The sequence below is a fragment of the Phaseolus vulgaris genome, chromosome 8 (assembly GCF_051622355.1).
Source record: "Phaseolus vulgaris cultivar YP4 chromosome 8, ASM5162235v1, whole genome shotgun sequence".
In the NCBI taxonomy this organism is placed as follows: Eukaryota; Viridiplantae; Streptophyta; class Magnoliopsida; order Fabales; family Fabaceae; genus Phaseolus; species Phaseolus vulgaris.
Genome location: NC_143505.1, coordinates 32756796 through 32775259, shown reverse-complemented (window position 1 = coordinate 32775259; position 18464 = coordinate 32756796). Strand labels below are relative to the sequence as shown.

The 18464-nt window shown below is 36.5% G+C and overlaps 1 protein-coding gene across 6 annotated transcripts; it reads right to left on the bottom strand.

Moving 5' to 3' along the window:
• Window positions 1-1802: 1802 nt before the first annotated feature.
• LOC137823962 (putative membrane protein At3g27390) lies at window positions 1803-16171 on the bottom strand. Of its 6 annotated transcripts, none has more exons than XM_068629362.2 (12): window positions 15918-16029; window positions 15688-15847; window positions 15397-15502; window positions 14561-14669; window positions 14263-14458; window positions 14038-14174; window positions 12748-13036; window positions 3632-3738; window positions 3405-3543; window positions 3103-3298; window positions 2718-2958; window positions 1803-2271 (listed from the first exon to the last, which is right to left on the bottom strand). In XM_068629362.2, the coding sequence occupies exons 3-12, from the start codon at window positions 15488-15490 to the stop codon at window positions 2052-2054; spliced, it is 1728 nt and encodes a 575-aa protein (XP_068485463.1). In that variant the 5' UTR covers window positions 15491-15502; window positions 15688-15847; window positions 15918-16029; the 3' UTR covers window positions 1803-2051. The 6 variants fall into 6 exon arrangements, with proteins under 6 accessions (XP_068485463.1, XP_068485464.1, XP_068485462.1 ...); XM_068629363.2 differs by having other exon boundaries at window positions 15742-15847; XM_068629361.2 differs by lacking the exon at window positions 15688-15847 and having other exon boundaries at window positions 15918-16171.
• Window positions 16172-18464: the final 2293 nt, after the last annotated feature.

The following is an 18464-nucleotide window of genomic DNA, read 5'->3' as shown; positions in this document are numbered from 1 at the left end:
TACAAGTTCCCATAAACATTATACATGTGAAAACAATGAGCTTAGAAGAAAAGGCAGGTTGGTGGTAGGGATAGATTTGACATTGAGAAAGAAGATTTTGCAGTGGCTACATGCCTCAGAGGAGGGAGGTCATTCGGGTATGAATGCAACAGTGAAAAGGGTCAAGGTAGTGGTTTATTGGAAAGGCCTGAATAAAGATATCAAACATTTTATCCAAAGGTATTCTGTGTGTCAGCAAAATAAATATGACATCACTGCTAATTCTGGCCTTCTACAACCTCTACCTATTCCACAAACCATTTGGCAGCACATCACCATGGATTTCATAGAAGGTTTATCGCATTTAGAAGGTAAACAAGTAATTTTGTGGTGGTAGACAGGCTGAGCAAAGCTACCCATTTTATGGCCCTAACTCACCCATATACAGCGAGGAATGTAGCTCAAGCATTTTTGGACAACGTGTTCAAGTTACACGAATGTCCGAAAACCTTTACCAGTGATAGAGATCCGATTTTTGTGAGCCAATTTTGGCAAGAGTTTATGGCAGTACAAGGAGTGCAAGTTCAACTTTCCACAAGTTATCATCCCCCAAACAGATGGACAGACAAAAGTGATGATTAGATGCTTAGAAACTTATTTGAGATGTATGTGTGCTGACTCACCACACAAATGGGTGCAGTGGCTTCCTCTTGCAGAATGGTGGTATAATACCACATTCCATACAACCATAAAAGCTACCTCTTATGAAATTTTGTATGGCCAACCATCTCCTATCCATTTATCGTATTTACCAGGGGAATCCAACATTGAATTGGTAGATAAAAGCCTTATGAAGAGAAAAGAAATGTTGAAAGTGATAAAATTTCATTTAAAACGAGCACAAGAGAGAATGAAACAACTAGCGGATAGACACAGATCCGAGAGAAGTTTTGAGATTGGTGACATGGTTTACGTTAATTTTGCAAGCTTACATGCAGGTTTTCATAAGCTTCAAACCAAATGGTAAGTTGAGCCCCGAGTATTTTGGTCCCTGCAAGGTTTTGGACAAGGTGAGGGAGGTAGCTTATAAGCTAGAACTTCCAGTGAATTCTAAGATTTACAATGTCTTCCATGTCTCACGGCTATAGAAACATGTGGGCGAAATAGTGGTCTCCACTATGCTGCCTTATCAATCTGAAGAACCACTAGAACAGAAAGAGCCTAAAGCTATCATTGACCGCATGACAGTAAAGAGGAGAGGAAGGGCAGTCACAAAGGTTTTAGTGAAATGGAAGCACCAACTTCTTGAAGATGCAACTTGGGAGTTCTACTATGATTTGAAGTACCCATTGTTCCATTCTTGAGGGCAAGAATGTTGTTGTGGGAAGGGCATTGTTATATTCTAAAGTTTTAGGATTTGATTAATATTATTGTTGGGTTATTAAGATTTAATTAGTAGATATTGAAATTTAATTAGTTGAAATTTAATTAGTTAGGATTTAATTAGTAGTTTTTATCATTTATCATTAGTTGAGATTTAATTAGCAGTTTCTATCACTTATCTCTATCATTTGTAATCTTTAGTACTCTATAAATAGTATTGAACTATTATGAGATATGAATAAATATCTACACCTTGTTTCCTTCTCTTAATTCTCAAACATGTTCTCTATCATTGTTTTTTGTACGAGAGGACCTAAACACTATTCATATTAGAATCATTTGATCTGGCGAGAAGTGTAACAAGACACGATGACAATGTAACGCAGGTCTACAACAGAATCCTTTGAGGATGCTTTTTGCTCATAAACAAGGTCAGAAATTCTAATTAGAAATAAATTCTATACATTGAAAATTTTACAAATTTTATACTGTCATCGTGCTTTTTTTTACAATAACTTTGGAAAAATCATATCTACTATGATTTTTTTGGTTAAGAATATAAATGTTAGAGTTACCCATACACAAGAATTAACTCAGAATTATGGTGAATTACGCTTCATATGTCTATCTAAAGATGAACAGAAGGTTACACCTATGAGATTAAATTTGTTAATTACATGGGATTCTTATCATGAATTTTCTATGTCTCGTACAACATTTGATCCGTGAGCAGACCCGTTTTTTGTCCCCTTGAAAGATCTTAAACTAACCAACCGAGCAAAGGCACTCTTTGATCTGGTCATTATTGGACGTCCAAGTTTCTGATCATCAGACAACGATTTTACGAGATCATCAAAGCGTCGCATGAAGGTTGGGAACCTTGACATGGATTTGGTGATCCCTTGCAATCTGTGTTTCAGAATGGAAACAAAAATGAGACAAAATATTGGCATGGATCATTGGAACCAAACCTATATGAAGTAAGAGCAGAAAAATGGCAGGGTCCATTACTAAAAAGAATGTAACCTTTGAATGGGGTTGAGAATTATATACTAAACCAATTCAGATTAGCTTCTAACATATGAAAGTTTTTCACAAGATAAGTACTTCATTACTGCTTTACAATAAAGCCCTTAACAAGTTTGTGAAGTGTTTATGGAGAAGTTAGATGCGGTAGCATTTGAAGATGTTAACATTCATACATTGATTTTAAAATATCCAAAAAGTTTGATTTATTGTAAGAGAAAATATACTACATTAACAGAATAAAACAGTTTTTCAATATGCATGCATGGTAAGTTTGTAAGTGCTTGCCCAAATTCACACTAGCCAAATTTGTTTGGTATATTGAGTACCTTCTAGCCAATGCCTCGAGTTCTGCACGTTTGACTTCAGATTCAGGGGCTGGAGTAATGATAGATTTTTTCAGTCTCTCTGAATCACCACTCAAGAGAACTAACTTGCAGAGGTAGTCCTCTTCTGGGGCAGAAAGATTTTCAGCTCTGATTTGCTCTTTAATGATCAAGAGGGGGTTAAGGAACCAGTCAAAAAATTTCTCTCTTGGTCTGTTTGTGGTAGTTAGTTCAGTATCATCACCTACATTGGGCCAGTAAACAAAATGGTTAAAAGAAAATAATCTCAAAAAGAGAAAAGTGTACAAGTCTTAGAAGGTAAAAAAGAAAAAAAAAAGGAAAGAAGTTGGGGTAAAGTAACAAAAACTGCTTGAAGGGTTCCACTTACTAATCAATATACCCATGGAATTGAATTTTGCAGAGCGCAAGAGTCCTTGAACTAAGCAATACGCTGGCAAACCAATACTAATAACTCTACTCCCTTTTCCAGATCTTGCTTCTTCTATGTCTTGTCTTGTAATTAAACCTTCAGAAACCATTTTTTCTCCAACTCGGTAACATTCCTTGAATAAGGCATCCAACAGCTACGCAATTCATGAACAATATTATTTAGTACAGACCATCAGTTCAAGGATGATAAAGATGATATTTTGAGTCACACCATTCGACACAAGATATTACAAAGAATACCTCAAATGATTTCAACTCAGCAATGTTGTTCTTGATTGAAGTAGTGCGAGAAGGAGCCTTTTGGAAGGAGCTAGGTCTTGAGATGGAATATGAATTAGATGTTCTTTGTGACAAATCAACTTCTCTGCGAAACTGAGGCCTATCATCAGAAATCAATTGCATAAGAACAGAATATAAAAGAATTAACTGTAAGTCACAGCGATAAATGTGTGGGAGCAGAGAAAAACCTAGGGAAGCAGGTTCCTTCTGGCATGTCAAGAATATCATTGCTGTATTCATCATAAATGGCCAAAGCTGCAACAACGTACGAAAGACCGAACTTGAAAGAAGACTCCTGCATTTCAGAGAACACAGAAACACAGTGAGACAGCTAGGAAACCAGCAGCCAGGTTGGGAGGATAGGAAACAGATTTTATTTTATTCATGCATCACATGGAAACAACAGAGGAATGTCAGTACAAAAAGGAAATAACAATCAGAAAATGGAAAAGCCTCATAAATCAAGGTATGCAATTTCTGAACCATCCCAATTAAGAGGACTAAGTTAGTAGAAGCTTACTGATACAGACCTCTTAGCCTTCTCACTACACTCAACCCCCTCATCCTTCTCCCTCTTCCTTAAAAACATTTCGTTACTATAAAATAAACTGACCACTACTTTCCCAGTCTAGCCCTCCTTGCTACTGCCATAATAAAATAATGAGTGTCAACAAAACAATCTATGTCAGTACTTTCACCGTAGCATCAATTTGAAATTCCAATAAATTATCCCGTAGCCTGATAGCTCTTGCACTGAAAGGACTCCTCCTGTTTTTTACCACCATGTCCTGCTTGCAATTGCAGCACCACAGTAAGGTGTATTCTACGCTCCCAGTTGTAATGGTTGACTGCTGACAATTGTAGCTACTAGCAAGTCTGCATTCTAGAATTTTAAGCAATCTGGCCTATCTTAATAATCCACCTCTTAAGTTAAGTCCTGTAAAATCTTTGGATTTAGCTTCTGATTTGTCTTAGGAAAAATCTAGACTGAATCTCAAGGCACTTTGTTGTAAACAGGAGATTATTAGGATTAAAATATCCTAATATCTCCATAGTAATTAGGAAAAATATCCTTAGAACGCATTTATTCCAGCAGATTTTATTTCCTTTATTAAGAGTTGTGATTGTTAAAAATAGAAGAGTTGAAAATGTAATTATATGTCTACTAATGTCACCTTTTTTGTATCAATTATTTTCTTTCCTTCTTCTGCATAGGATGTTAATTTTGTCCAACAAGTCCTGCATGTACCCTTAGTTGAGTGTTTTGTTCCTCCTGCTCTTGACACCCAAAATTCCATACAGAATCCTCTTGAACCATCGTTACCACCTCTTATTACTTATCAACACAGGAACCAAATGACTAGTCCAATGCCCCAAGGTGATTCCTCTTCAGCAGGTCCTTCTCAATCATCACTTGATACCACGACTCCCGATAATGATGACTCGAGTTGGCCCATTGTCATTCGCAAAGGTACCAGCTTTACTCATAATACTCATCCTAATTAAAATTTTGTCAATTACCACATAGTCTCCTTCCTATTTTTCCTTTATTTCTTATGTCTCTTCTATTACTGTTCCTAAAAATGTGACAGAATCACTTAATCATCTGGGATGTGACAACCCAAGAGTACTGGAATGCAAGCTTTTGAACATAACAAAACATGGGAGTTACTTTCTCTTCCATCTAGGAAGAAGACAATTGGTTGTCGTTAGGTCTGTTATTAAAGTTGAACATAATGGTGAAGTTGATAGCCTCAAAGCTCGATTGGTGGTTAAATGATATACTCAGCTCTATGGGCTTGAATAGAGTGATACTTTCTATCCGATGGCCAAAATTATTATTGTCAAACTTTTCGTTGCCATGCTAGCCATTCGTCATTGGCCTCTTCATCACTTAATATTAAAAATGTTTTTTTGCATGACGATCAAGAAGAGGTCTACACGGAGCAACCTCTTGGATTTGTAGCTCAGGAGGAGTCTGGTTTAGAGTTTAGGGTTTAGGGTTTAGTGTCACTCTCTCTAAGGTCTTAAGCTATCCCATGTGCTTGGTTTGAAAAATTCAACCACATTGTTCAAACCTTTGGGCTGAAATGCAGTGAGTCATCAAATCATCTTGTTTTCTATTGTCACACCTTCACTAGAAAGTGTGTACTTAACAATGTATGTTGATGATATAGTCCTTACATGAAATGATGTTGCTAGAATATCTTAGTTAAAAGGAACATCTATGCAATCATTTTCAAACAAAGAATCTTGGAAGTCTCATTTTTTTACAATACAAGTAGCCCAATGAAAGGTGTTGTCTGGTTGGAAAAATTATTTATCTCACAATTACTAGATCAGATTTGTCTTTTGCAAGTTGGTCATGTAGATCTACTTTATTAAGATAAAGGGAATACCCAAATATTTGGATATTGTGATGTTGATTGGCAGGTTCTCCTATGGACAAACGCCCTACTACAGGATATTGTGTTTTCATTGGAGCAAATATTATCTCTTGGAAAAGCAAGAAGCAGAATGTAATTGCCCTATCAACTGCTGAAGTTGAGTATAGGGCAATGACATCCCTCACTTGTGAGCTTATATGAGTAAAACAATTCCTCCAAGAATTAAAATTATGTTAGATTCTGCAAAATGAAGATGTATTGTGATGACCAAGTTGCTCTCCACTTTACGTCCAATCTAGTGTTACATGATGAGAGGACTAAACACAAAAATTGCCTATCAGATTATTTGGGAAAAGTTGTTGTCCAAAGCAATTTGCACTAAGTTTGTCGGATCAAATAAGCAACTCGTAGATGAGTTAACAAAATCTTTGAGAGAACCTTGGATTGAACTTATTTGTTCCAAGCATGGTGCATACAATTTGTATGCTCCAACTTGAGTTAGAATAGGTCATCTTAAATAAAATTTATTGAAAAGTTGCTACATACTTATTGTTGTACCTAGTTTCTGGATATAACATTTCTTATTTTTTTCTCTTCCCTCTCACTCATTGTATTTGAATCTCCAATGTCATTATAAATATGAGATCCTAAGAGAGGAAAATCAAGCTCTCCAATTCATTCTCTATTCTTTTATATTCATCTCAAGTATAATAATTAATAAAATATTTCTTTTCTCCCTCTCATCATTCAAGTTCCTTCACATCCCTTCTGTTCTTATCACAGTACTGCTTCATTTTGTTATGAGCCAGCATGATCTGAGTTCATCTAACACTACAGTTCTTTAGCCATCAACTGGTAAACTTCTACTGTTGATAAATTTTTTGTACATTTGAGCAATATTGGAGGGTGTCTTCCATGTGGTCCTACACATTTCACGAAAATGTGGTAGTTAGCAATGTAAGAGAACTCAACCCAACTAACTAAACCCTATGGGCCACTAGGTTTAGAACCTGCAAAGAGTTTCCTAAAGTGACAGTTTCAGTGTGCCCAATTGAACATCCAACCGTGAATGATAGGCAAAGCTGAGTTTTAGATTGGTTTCTAACTGTTTAAAGAGATTAATCCAAAATTGTTTCGTAAAACTGTGATCTCCTTCTGAGACTAGAGAAAAGAAAATCCATGAAGCCATGCAACTTCAATAAAAATAACTCCAACCTCTTTAAAAGTAAGTGGGTGGTGATGGGGCAAAAAAAATGACCTACTTTGTAAAGCTGATCCAGTACCACCAACATAGTATCCATACTTAGGACTTTAGAAAGTTCTCCAATAAAATCCAATGTAAATGTTATTTCATACCTGTGTAGTATTGGCAAATGTTGCAAAAGACCAACACGATATAGAGCTTAATTCTAAAGATTAGCAGTATATAAAGCTTGGTACACATTCCGTAGGCAAGTGTCACAGGAAAGTAACAGTTTTTAAATATTATCCTTCATTCCCTCCCAACAGCTTGCCAACAATCCACTTATGTTTAGCAAAATTGTCTTTCAAGTGCATAGGCGTGCATACTTCCTTAAGTTGTTTCCCGTTTTATACATTCCCTTTTTGTATTACTGAATTGATTTTGCATTACTCTCTCTAACACACCCTCTCCCTATTAGGTATAACAGTAATAACTGTTTATAACAGTCCTAACTATTCACTTTATTCCATACTGCACTGGGTACTATTAATACCCAGGCTGCTCTACATGTAAAACTGAATCTCAAATACTAAAGTTCTCTCAATCTCTCTCTCTCTTCTTCCTAATCCTTTCTCTCACCCTCTTTACTCTTTTATGGTATCCAGAGCCAAAAATGGCCTCATCATCTACCACTGAACCCAATTCTGAAACTTTTTCTGCCAAGCCCGAAGCCCTTCCCCCTCATATCTTTCATACGCCAATTCCTCTAAAACTGGACTCAGAAAACTTCCTTGTCTGGCGGCAGCAAGTTAATGCCACTCTTCGCAGTTTAGATCTTCTTTATTTTCTGGATGGGTCTTGCATTCCTCCACGTCTCATTTCTATCGAAGAAGACGCTTCTCCAATTGTGAATTCCAAATACATCCAGTATGATCGTCAAGATCAAGCAATCTTGGCCTGGTTACTGGCATCAATGACCGCAGGTGTCCTCACCCAGATGGTTGGCATGGACACGTCCGCCCAAGTCTGGGATAAGCTCCAGACCCATTATGTGTCCCAAACCCGTGCTCAAATCAAGAAGCACAAGCAGCAGCTGCGTACACCCAAGAAGGACCGCTCCATCTCTACCTACCTTCTTGACATCAAGAAAACTGTAGATCAATTGGCTGCTGTGGGTTGTCCCATCTCTACCGAAGATCACATTGAAGCTGTTCTTGATGGGTTGTCTGAAGAATACGACTCCTTTATAACCTCTATCACATCCCATCTTGACCCTTACACGGTTGCAGACATTGAAGCACTGCTTCTTGCTCAAGAAAATCGTATTGAACGAAACAAACAATCTGTTGATCACATTTTGCAGGCAAATGTTGCTTCTGTCCCATCCTCCTTCTCTCCCTACAACTCCAGTTCTACACATTCTTCCTCCTTTTTCCACCCCTCTGGTCACGCCAAACAACGGTTCTACTCTAAACCCCGCTTTCAGTCATCCAAGAACTTCCCCAAGATATCTTCTACTGCTTCCTCTTCTCGGGTTCAATGTCAAATCTGTGGAAAATATGGGCATACTGCCCTTCACTGTTGGCATAGGTTTGATTCTTCCACTCCATCTCAAGTTACTGCTAATACTGCTCATTTTCCTTCATCTTTTTGTGATGATGAACCTTCGATCCTCGGGACTCCCAAAAATCTCCATGATCCCCTTTGGTACCCTGATAGCGGTGCTTCCCATCATCTCACTGCTCATGGCACCAATCTTTCCACAACAACTCCCTACACAGGTTCGGAAAAGGTGGTTGTAGGTAATGGTTTCCAGCTTCCTATTACTTCTATTGGTTCTGCAACTTTTACAGATATTAATACTCATCATACCTTCTCTTTACACCACCTTCTGCATGTTCCTACTATCTCTAAAAATCTATTAAGTGTTTCCAGGTTCGCCCGTGATAATAATGTTTTCTTTGAGTTTCATGCTGATGTTTGCCTTGTTAAACGTCAGGGAACCAACAAAATCCTGCTCCAAGGCAAGCTTAAAGATGGTCTTTATGTGTTTCCCAATCTAGTTCAAACTGCATCATACTCTGCTTACAATACTGCACTCTCTGCTGGCTCTTCTGCTTATCATTTGTGGCACTCCCGGTTTGGTCATGCCCAACCAAGAGTGATTCATCAAATAATGAAGATGTGTAATATACCCTTTACTGCTAAACATGAATTTTGTGAATCCTGTGTTGTTGGCAAGTCCCATCAGCTTCCTTTTAAAGCCTCTCAAACTATATACTCTAAACCTTTACAACTTGTTTTCATTGACATTTGGGGGCCATCAACTACCCTTGCCACTAATGGTGCTCCTTATTATATCTCTTTTGTGGATGCTTACACTAGATATGTTTGGTTCTATTTAATTCATGCTAAATCACAAGCTCTCACTGTTTTTAAATCTTTCAAAATATATGTTGAAAAACAGACTGGTTTTCCTTTGTTAAGCATTTAGACTGATAATGCAAAAGAATTTCTCTGTTTTAAATCCTTTTTGCTATCCAATGGCATATCTCACCGTCTAACTTGCCCTCACACTCATGAACAGAATGGTTCTGTGGAACGCAAGCATAAACATATTGTTGATATTGGTTTGACTTTACTTGCTTGCTCTAAATTACCCATGCATTTCTGGGGCTATGCTTTCACTACTGCTGTATCCATTATCAATGTTTTACCCACACCTGTTTTAAATAATCAAAGCCCATACTATTTGTTGTTTAACACACACCCTGATTATGATTTTTATAAAACCTTTGGATGTGCTTGTTATCCTTTGCTTCGCCCATATAATAAACATAAAATGAGTTTTCGTTCATCTTTGTGTGTGTTTCTTGGCTATGCATCCAATCACAAAGGCTACATGTGTCTCTCTCCCTCTGGGCGTAAGTATATTACTCGCCATGTTACCTTTAATGAATCTGTTTTTCCTTATGCTGATTCTTCTAACCCTTTTTCTTCTGTCTCTCCACCCACAAATAGCCCCTCCGATGCTTCACCTAGTTTAACTGTTTTTCAGCAACCAAATTTCTCTGTGTCACAATCAGCTCTTCCTGCCTCACAACCCATCGCCCCTGCCTCTTCACATGACCAACCTGCTTCCTCTGCATCCACATCTTCTCACTCTGATTTGTCTTCCACGGTTTCACCCCCACAACATTCTGCTCCTCACAACACTCACCCTATGCTTACACGTGCGAAGGCTGCCTTACTTGGTCCAAGTGCTTTCACTGCTGTCCCTGTGTTGCCTCTCCCAAAATCCACCAAAGAGGCCTTACAGCTTCCCCAATGGCTTGCTGCCATGCAAGAAGAACTTGCTGCTCTAAACACAAACAACACTTGGATTCTCACTACCCTTCCTCCTGGAGTTCAACCCATTGGCTGCAAATGGATTTTCAAAATAAAATACAATGTTGATGGCTCATTTCAACGCAATAAAGCTCGCCTCGTCGCCAAAGGTTTTCATCAGCAATATGGTTTTGACTATTTTGAAACATTCAGTCCTGTGATAAAGCCTGTCACCATTCGTATTATACTTACTCTAGCCCTTCAACTAAACTGGTCTGTCAATCAAATTGATATTAATAACGCCTTTTTGTATGGTGACCTTGAGGAATCTGTCTACATGAGTCAACCTTCTGGTTTTGAAACTGGTGACTCCAACACTGTCTGTAAACTTACCAAAGCTCTCTATGGGTTGAAGCAAGCACCTAGATCCTGGTTTCACAAGTTAAGTACCACTTTGCTTTCTCTTGGTTTTCATCCTACTAAAAGTGACACCTCTCTTTTCCTTCACTTCCACAACAATATTACTCTCTTTGTCCTAATCTATGTTGATGACATACTAATCACAGGGAACTCTAACAGTGCCATTCAGCGTCTTATTCATTCTCTCAGTCAGCACTTTGCCCTAAAGGACCTTGGGACTCTTCATTACTTTCTCGGGATTGAAGCCACTTGGACGTTGGATGGCGGCTTACATCTATCTCAAACTAAATACATTTAGGATCTCCTTCGTAAAACCAACATGCTCTCTTCCAAGCCTCAACCAACACCTATGCTCTCCACTACTCGTCTAACAATAGACGCTACCACTGCTGTAGATGATCCTTCATTCTATCGCTCAGTGGTAGGCTCTCTTCAATATATCCTCATCACCCGTCCTGAACTCGCCTATAGCGTCAACAAAGCATGCCAGTTCATGAACAACCCTCAACATCACCACTGGAATGCTGTTAAACGTATTCTTCGTTACCTAGCTGGCACTACCACTCATGGTCTTCATCTTCGGCGCCCTTCTCAACTCACTCTCAATGCCTTTGCTGATGCTGATTGGGGTTCTGATCCTGATGACAGGAAATCCACCTCCGGCCTTGTTGTCTTTCTCGGCTCGAATCCTATTGCTTGGCTTTCAAAGAAACAAAAGGTTGTTTCTCGCAGCTCCACTGAAGCAGAATATCGCAGCATTGCCGCTACGCTTGCTGAACTCAAATGGATCCAGAATCTGCTCACTGAACTTCGTCTTCCTCCTACGCTACCCACCATTCGCTCGGATAACCTTGGCGTTGTTCTTCTTGCATCCAATCCTATTATGCACTCCAAGACCAAGCATTTTGAGCTTGACCTCCATTTTGTTCGTGATGCTATTCAACAAAAGCAACTGCACCTTCTACATGTCCCTGCCACTTTACAGATCGCGGATGTTTTCACGAAACCTTTAAGTGCTGGCCCTTTTTCAGCCTTCTCACATAAATTAATGGTGTATCCTAAACCATCAATTTAAGGGGGGATATTAGGTATAACAGTAATAACTGTTTATAACAGTCCTAACTGTTCACTTGTATTCCATACTGCACTGGGTACTATTAATACCCAAGCTGCTCTACATGTAAAACTGAATCTCAAATACTAAAGTTCTCTCAATCTCTCTCTCTCTTCTTCCTAATCCTTTCTCTCACCCTCTTTACTCTTTTACTCCCCCATTCACTTGGTATATATTTTGAAAGGGCCCAAAATCATCCTTCCCAATGTGCAGTGTTAAGAATCCCACATCAGAGATAGGACAAAATTATAATTTATTAAAAGTGGGCGCAAACCTCACCTTACAAGTCTGTTTTGAAGGATTAAGTCAAAAAACCCATTTTCTAAGTTGCTATCATAATCTATTCTAGCAAAATTTGTAGAGGGTGTGTTGGAAATCTCACATTAACTAGAGATATAACCAAACTATAGTATAAAAGTGCGTGTAAACCCACCTTACAAATTGATTTTGTAAAATTGAAGTTAGATCTAAATCCACTTTCTAAGATTGAGGAGATAATTATAATAAAATCACTTACCCTATTTTAGACTAATAATATAAATATAGAATCAGTCTTCTTAAGAAGTGAACTTTAAGTCTAATTCAACCTTATAGAACTGACTCATAAGATCAGGTTTGCACCCAATTATATACTATGAAATCTATTTATCTCTAGTCGATGTGGGATCTCTAACACACCCTCACCAAGACCTCGTGGGTGGTCCGATAGCGGGTGAACTGATAAGCCCGACAAACTCTCTCTAGGATAAACTATAAATGACTCTAATACTATCTAATTAATCCTTAAAACCACCATTACTAAAAAGATTCTAACAGCTATAATAACAATAGTACTACAGTACAAGTTGGTAGTGAAAGAATACGAGTACTGACCTGATAAGCAATAATCCCTGCATATGCACCTAGAAAGAAACTTGCTAACATGGATGCCAGAACTGCCCCACCAACAGCCAATGGCCAGAGAAGGATAGCAAGACCAGCAAGAGGGACACATATGGTCTCCAGGAAAGGGCCTTCACGGCCAATGAGATCATGAAACAATCGATGCCACCCTTTAAAAAGCATGTATGGACCTTTGCATACGGCAACAAATGATATAATTGGCACATCAACCACAATTCCAATAACTGCAGCTATTAAAGCACCAGGAATATAAAGCAGCCTGCATTAAAGCAGAAAAAAATTAAAAATAGATCATATAGCAGAAGTCCTGTGTCCGACAACATCATATTTGGCATATTATGACCGGAGTTTATCTAGAATTCCTTTTCATGGTCCCATTGTGTATTGCTTTTATGTTTTATAAAACACCAATTCAATCACTTTTGTTTTTCAATTTACAGATGAATATTCTCATGATAAATCTATCAGAAACTAAAGATACAACCAGCACATAGAATACTTAAGAAAGGAAAACATTTAACAATTATTGTTGAATCTGGTTCAGCAAGTATTGTTTGAACGAAAAATAGAAAATTTTGGAAAAACAATTAACTGAGATATTTCTGTACTTTGATTTCTATTTTTTTACTGAAATGTCACCGATACCAGAAGATATTAGCAAAAATAATTACCATTCTTTAAGATTTTATCCAAGATGAATGCCTTTTGTCAATATTTTCAATAATATGCTCAAGCTTGCTAATAAGTTCGGTATGCAAATGATTAAAGATTAAAATAACCTAACCAACACTGTTTGGTGTGGCATACAGAAGAGCTGTGCCCTCTATGATTTCAAGAGTTAAGTTTTTGAAAGATAGCAATCTGCAGGAAATCCAACTGACCTTTAGTTTGTGAAACCATTCGGCCATCTTATAATTGAGGAAATATTGATATTATTTTTCATTTGTTTCAACCCAGCTCCTTTAGTTTCAAAGTAAAATAACTAATATTCAAGTTGATAATATACTATGTACACCACTAAGATTTAAAACTTGAAAGCTTTAAAGTATAAGCGTGACCTACAAACTCAGTTAAACAAGAAAAAATGGAGCTTTAACTAATGTGTAGAGATTGTTTCCAACTGAGTAGGATCAAGGGAGGGTAGCTGTATGCAGCCTTACCCCTGAAAGTGTAGAGATTGTTTCCGGGTTTTCAACCAGTGGCCTACAGGTCAGAAAGCACAATGACATCAAAATAAACAAAATAGAGAGGCATATAAACCTGATCTCATAGTATTTTGCATTTGGAGGTCCTTTCTGTTTCAGGTCATCCATAACTGAGAGGTATGAATGCAAAGCAACGTCTTTTACATCCCTTACAACCATGCAGCTCTTTTTAACAGTGCTCCATGTACCATCCTGACAATTTAGTACAGTTTCTAAAATTAATAACCGTAAAACATATCTAACAACCATTTAAACAAGAAATAAACCATAGTGAACATACAATGAAACAGTGGTAAAGCTTGTCATCTTTTCCTTCCTCTACAGCTTCAAAGGTAGCAAATATGGGTGAAAGAAATCCATAGGCTGCTCCACCTAGAATACTTCCAAGAATACCAAACACCGGCCACAAAACCAACAGCGCTGGTAGTACACATAGGCAGATAACAAGCTTCAGAAGTGGCCCTAATTGTTTAGCTCTGTCCGTTAGGGAAATCACCATGAGAAAGTAATCACAATTTCATTATACATTGATAGAACAATGAGCAAAAATTTGAAAGAGTGGCAGTCAAAGAAAGCACCTCAGAACACAATAATATGTCCAAACAGCATGCACTGTCCAAAGTGCAAGTATGATAGCAGTGTTCCCAGTTGCAATTATTACGCATATCAAAGGGCAGAAAAGGATACCTGAAGTGATTGCCAGTTTGAGCAATGATAAGTAAGGTTTACAATCACACTTCTGACAGAACCCTACCCTTAATCTTCTCTAGTCTAGTGAAGCATGACATACAAGAAGCTATTACATATTCTATTATGAAACTAGAAAAAGAAGCAAGTAGAGAAATTATTTAAATTCCTTGGTTTTGTCATTAAATTTATTCCTTTGTATTTTCAACTTTCACATTCTGTGCTCCTTGGATATTACAACTTGTGCTGCTGTGCTTATATACAAACTCATAAGCTTAATCAGTAACAAAAATACAAAATTCAATTATTTCTATTTAATAAAAATACAAGATTCAAGGTGTGGTTGACAGCAATTAATTTAATAAAAATTAATAATTTGTCAACAAACATTGGTCACAAGGCAACCCGTGAAAAACCCCACACCAGGCTCCACATAACCTCCCCGCCATTGGTTTAGGAAAAGAAAGCTGAATAAATTTCACATCAGAATCACTGAATTTTATTTTTGATCGTTACAGCACAATCACTGAATAATTTAACAAACTATAAATAGAAAAAAAATATATATGCACTGATGATCCATTAGTATTTCATTTCCGGTAACAACATAAAAATCGTCTCTAATATGCTAAAGTTCATTAGTAAATTTTCAACTAAAGTTCAACTAATTTAAAAACATGAAACTCACTACAATCTAAAAGAACGTAGCACAGATTCATTGCCTTACCTTTGATGTTGCCTAGAAGCAGAAGCCCAATGAAATAAGGAAGAAATCGGACGAAACTCCACAAAGAAGCACAAAACCCCGTAGGAGGCTCCATTCACTCGGATCTCTGAAAAAGAACACTACAAACTCATCACACTTTTGGTTCCCCACTCACCACGCTCAAGTTAGAAAAGATCCAATCTTTGACCCAGTTAACCTTCGATCAGCACATAAGAAAGGTTTCAAATAAACACCAGAAACCAAAAACCCGTTTTTTCTACAGTAATAAACTAGTACCAAACTCAAACTTGCCCTTTATTACGCCCCTAATAATGACCACAGAAACAAGTGGATCTTCCTGAACACCTTTTTGTTGGTTTCTCCAACTTCAAAACGGTAAAAAAAAGTTAACTTTGTCGAAGAGGGAACAAGCTGAATGTGACTTCTCTGTCACCGTTGAAAAATTTCAAGTCTGAAAAAACCAGAGGAATATGAATGAAGCAGTTTGGATCACAGAAAAAGAATCATCACATAATGGTTACCCAAATCTACATATGGTCGGGATTCATTTCCATCTCCCCCCTGTTGCTTCCAATTTTTCGTGTATTAACATTTTTCTTCTTTATTTGTTAGGCTAAAACAACAAGTTGAAGGTTTTGTGTCCTTTTATATGATTGTTAACGATGTTAGGTACGTTTTTATTTCTTCTAATTTCTTTTGCTGCTAGCAAAGGATCAATACTTGAAGTTGAAGCGAGAAGGTGCTGATTACTGTTAATAATGCAAACCTTATTAGTGTTGTAATTTGTGGGAAAATAGTAATAGTAATTGAAAGTTAGTGAAAAAAATAAGGAAACTAAAATATATTTTTGCTAAATTTATATGGGTTATTTTAATTCCTAATTTACAAACTTGGTTCCTTCTCTCTCTTATTTTTTCTTCCATTTTAGTTTTCATATTTTTTTAAAATCGTTTCTTGATTTAATTATTAATTTTACTTATATTTTATTTTGTTTATTTGGTCAAATTGAAATTGAAATTTAACGTATTCATGTAAGTTATTACGAATTTAATTATAAATATGAAAAATAATAAAATTAAACATATATAAAAGTACTGTAGATTTGAACAAAATTACATTTTGTTAAAAATAAGAAAACTAAAATAAAAGACTCAAGTTTTGGAAAAAAAGTAAAAGGACCAACATAAACATTTTAATCTTATGTTTTAATTTGTTTACTTTTCTTTTCAAAATCTTAATTAATCGAGAATTGTTTTTATTAAATAAAATTTATAATTGTTCTTATTAAATTATTATTTGGTAAATTAATTTCTTTTGTTGAGATTTTAAATTTTATTAAAAAATTGAGTTTTAAGTATGTAAATTTGCATTTCTGAAATATATAAATGGTGGTTGGTGGGTTCATAAAAGAATTTTGATGGTACTTCAGTTCTTATAATTTTCAGTCGTCCTTCTATTAGCATTAATTAGTAACTTTAGTGAAAGTGAATATTTGTTTATCAAATAATAATATGTTATTTTTGTTAATGTCATCCTTGTTTATTTTAGTTGATAATTTCTCTTCTGTTTAACTTAATCTATAAGTTGAAAATAGATATTATTTTTATGTTTTTTTTATTTTGTTTTCTCATCTCTCATTTCATGTTTTTGATTTTTCTTATTTTATCTTCAGGTATTCGTTCATCTTCATAATCAAAGGTTGTTTATTTCTATGGATATACTATTTACAAGTAAAGATGTGAGAGTGTATCCCTTATTTGGATTTGTTCTCGCCGGTTGACCTGGTCGTCGATTGACTTCAAAGGCAAGCGGTGGCTCCTCCTATTTCTGATGGATTCTATGCTTCCTTTTTTATGTTAGAAAGCGACTCCGTTGAAACAGAGGGGGCCTTACCTGTTGATTGCACTCTGACGATCAAGTCAGTTCAAGGCTTATAGAAACAATAAGTAAGTAAGCAGTTTCAGTCTTAGAAACAGTGTACCTTTATCAGGGATCTCAACTCCCTTTTATAGACTGCTTTTAGGCTACCTCATTGTAACAACCCCTCTCACCAGAGCCTTATCTCTAGTAAAATTAGGTTTGTTGGAGGACATTATGTTACGTTGCTACACAATTTTAGCGCAACAACCGCACAAAATCTTCCTCTTTGGAGTGCAAATCTTAACAGCATGGTTGCTAGGGTACCAACCTATGTAGCACAGATATTGATACTGATACGACACGGACACGGACACAGAGATACGTAAAATCTTTAAAATGTAGGACACAGGGACACAGATCTATATATTATATAATTATGAATTATATAAGTTGACAATAAAGATTTATGTGTATAGGTATGTTCCAAATTATTTTTTGGAGCAGAAAGATGTTTTTCATGACTGGTTCCCAAGAATTTATTTCTTTTTTTATAATCATAATAACAATTTATACAATAAAATTTGATTTTTAAGAAAATTAATGTATTTTTTCTTTTTAAAATTGTGTTAGAATGCATTAGAAATTGTCAGAAATCTAACAAATACTTTTTGAATTTGACACTTCACGGATACGTGTCATACAGGTGTCATACAAGTGTCGGTGTCTGATACTCGTATCGGACACCGACACGCCATTTAAGAGGAGTGTCCGAGCTGTTGAACCAAGTGGTGTTCAAGCTTTGAAGAATCCAAACCCTTTGAAGGATGTTGAAGGTTAGGTTGTGCTTGTTGTTGCTGAGCTGTCTTAGATAGGATCTGGGGTAGAATGTTTATGTAATCCACTCTTGATTGAATCTAAAGCATAAGCATTCTCAATCTTTTTAAAAGAAAAGTGTTTTTCAAACAAAGTGAAAAATAACCGATTGTTTTGTCGAAACAACCGATTGTTTTATACTTACGTGTTTTTAGAAAAGATTGAAAACTGTTTTTATGGTTGACTTGCTGTCAAAACCAAAACAACCGATTGATTCGTGGAAAAAATCGATTGTTTGTTTTGGTACCATAACAGAAAACTGTTTTGTGCTTTGACTGAGCATTAAATGATTTTCTAACTATTTACGCTCCAGTTTTTAATGCTTTGACCAATCT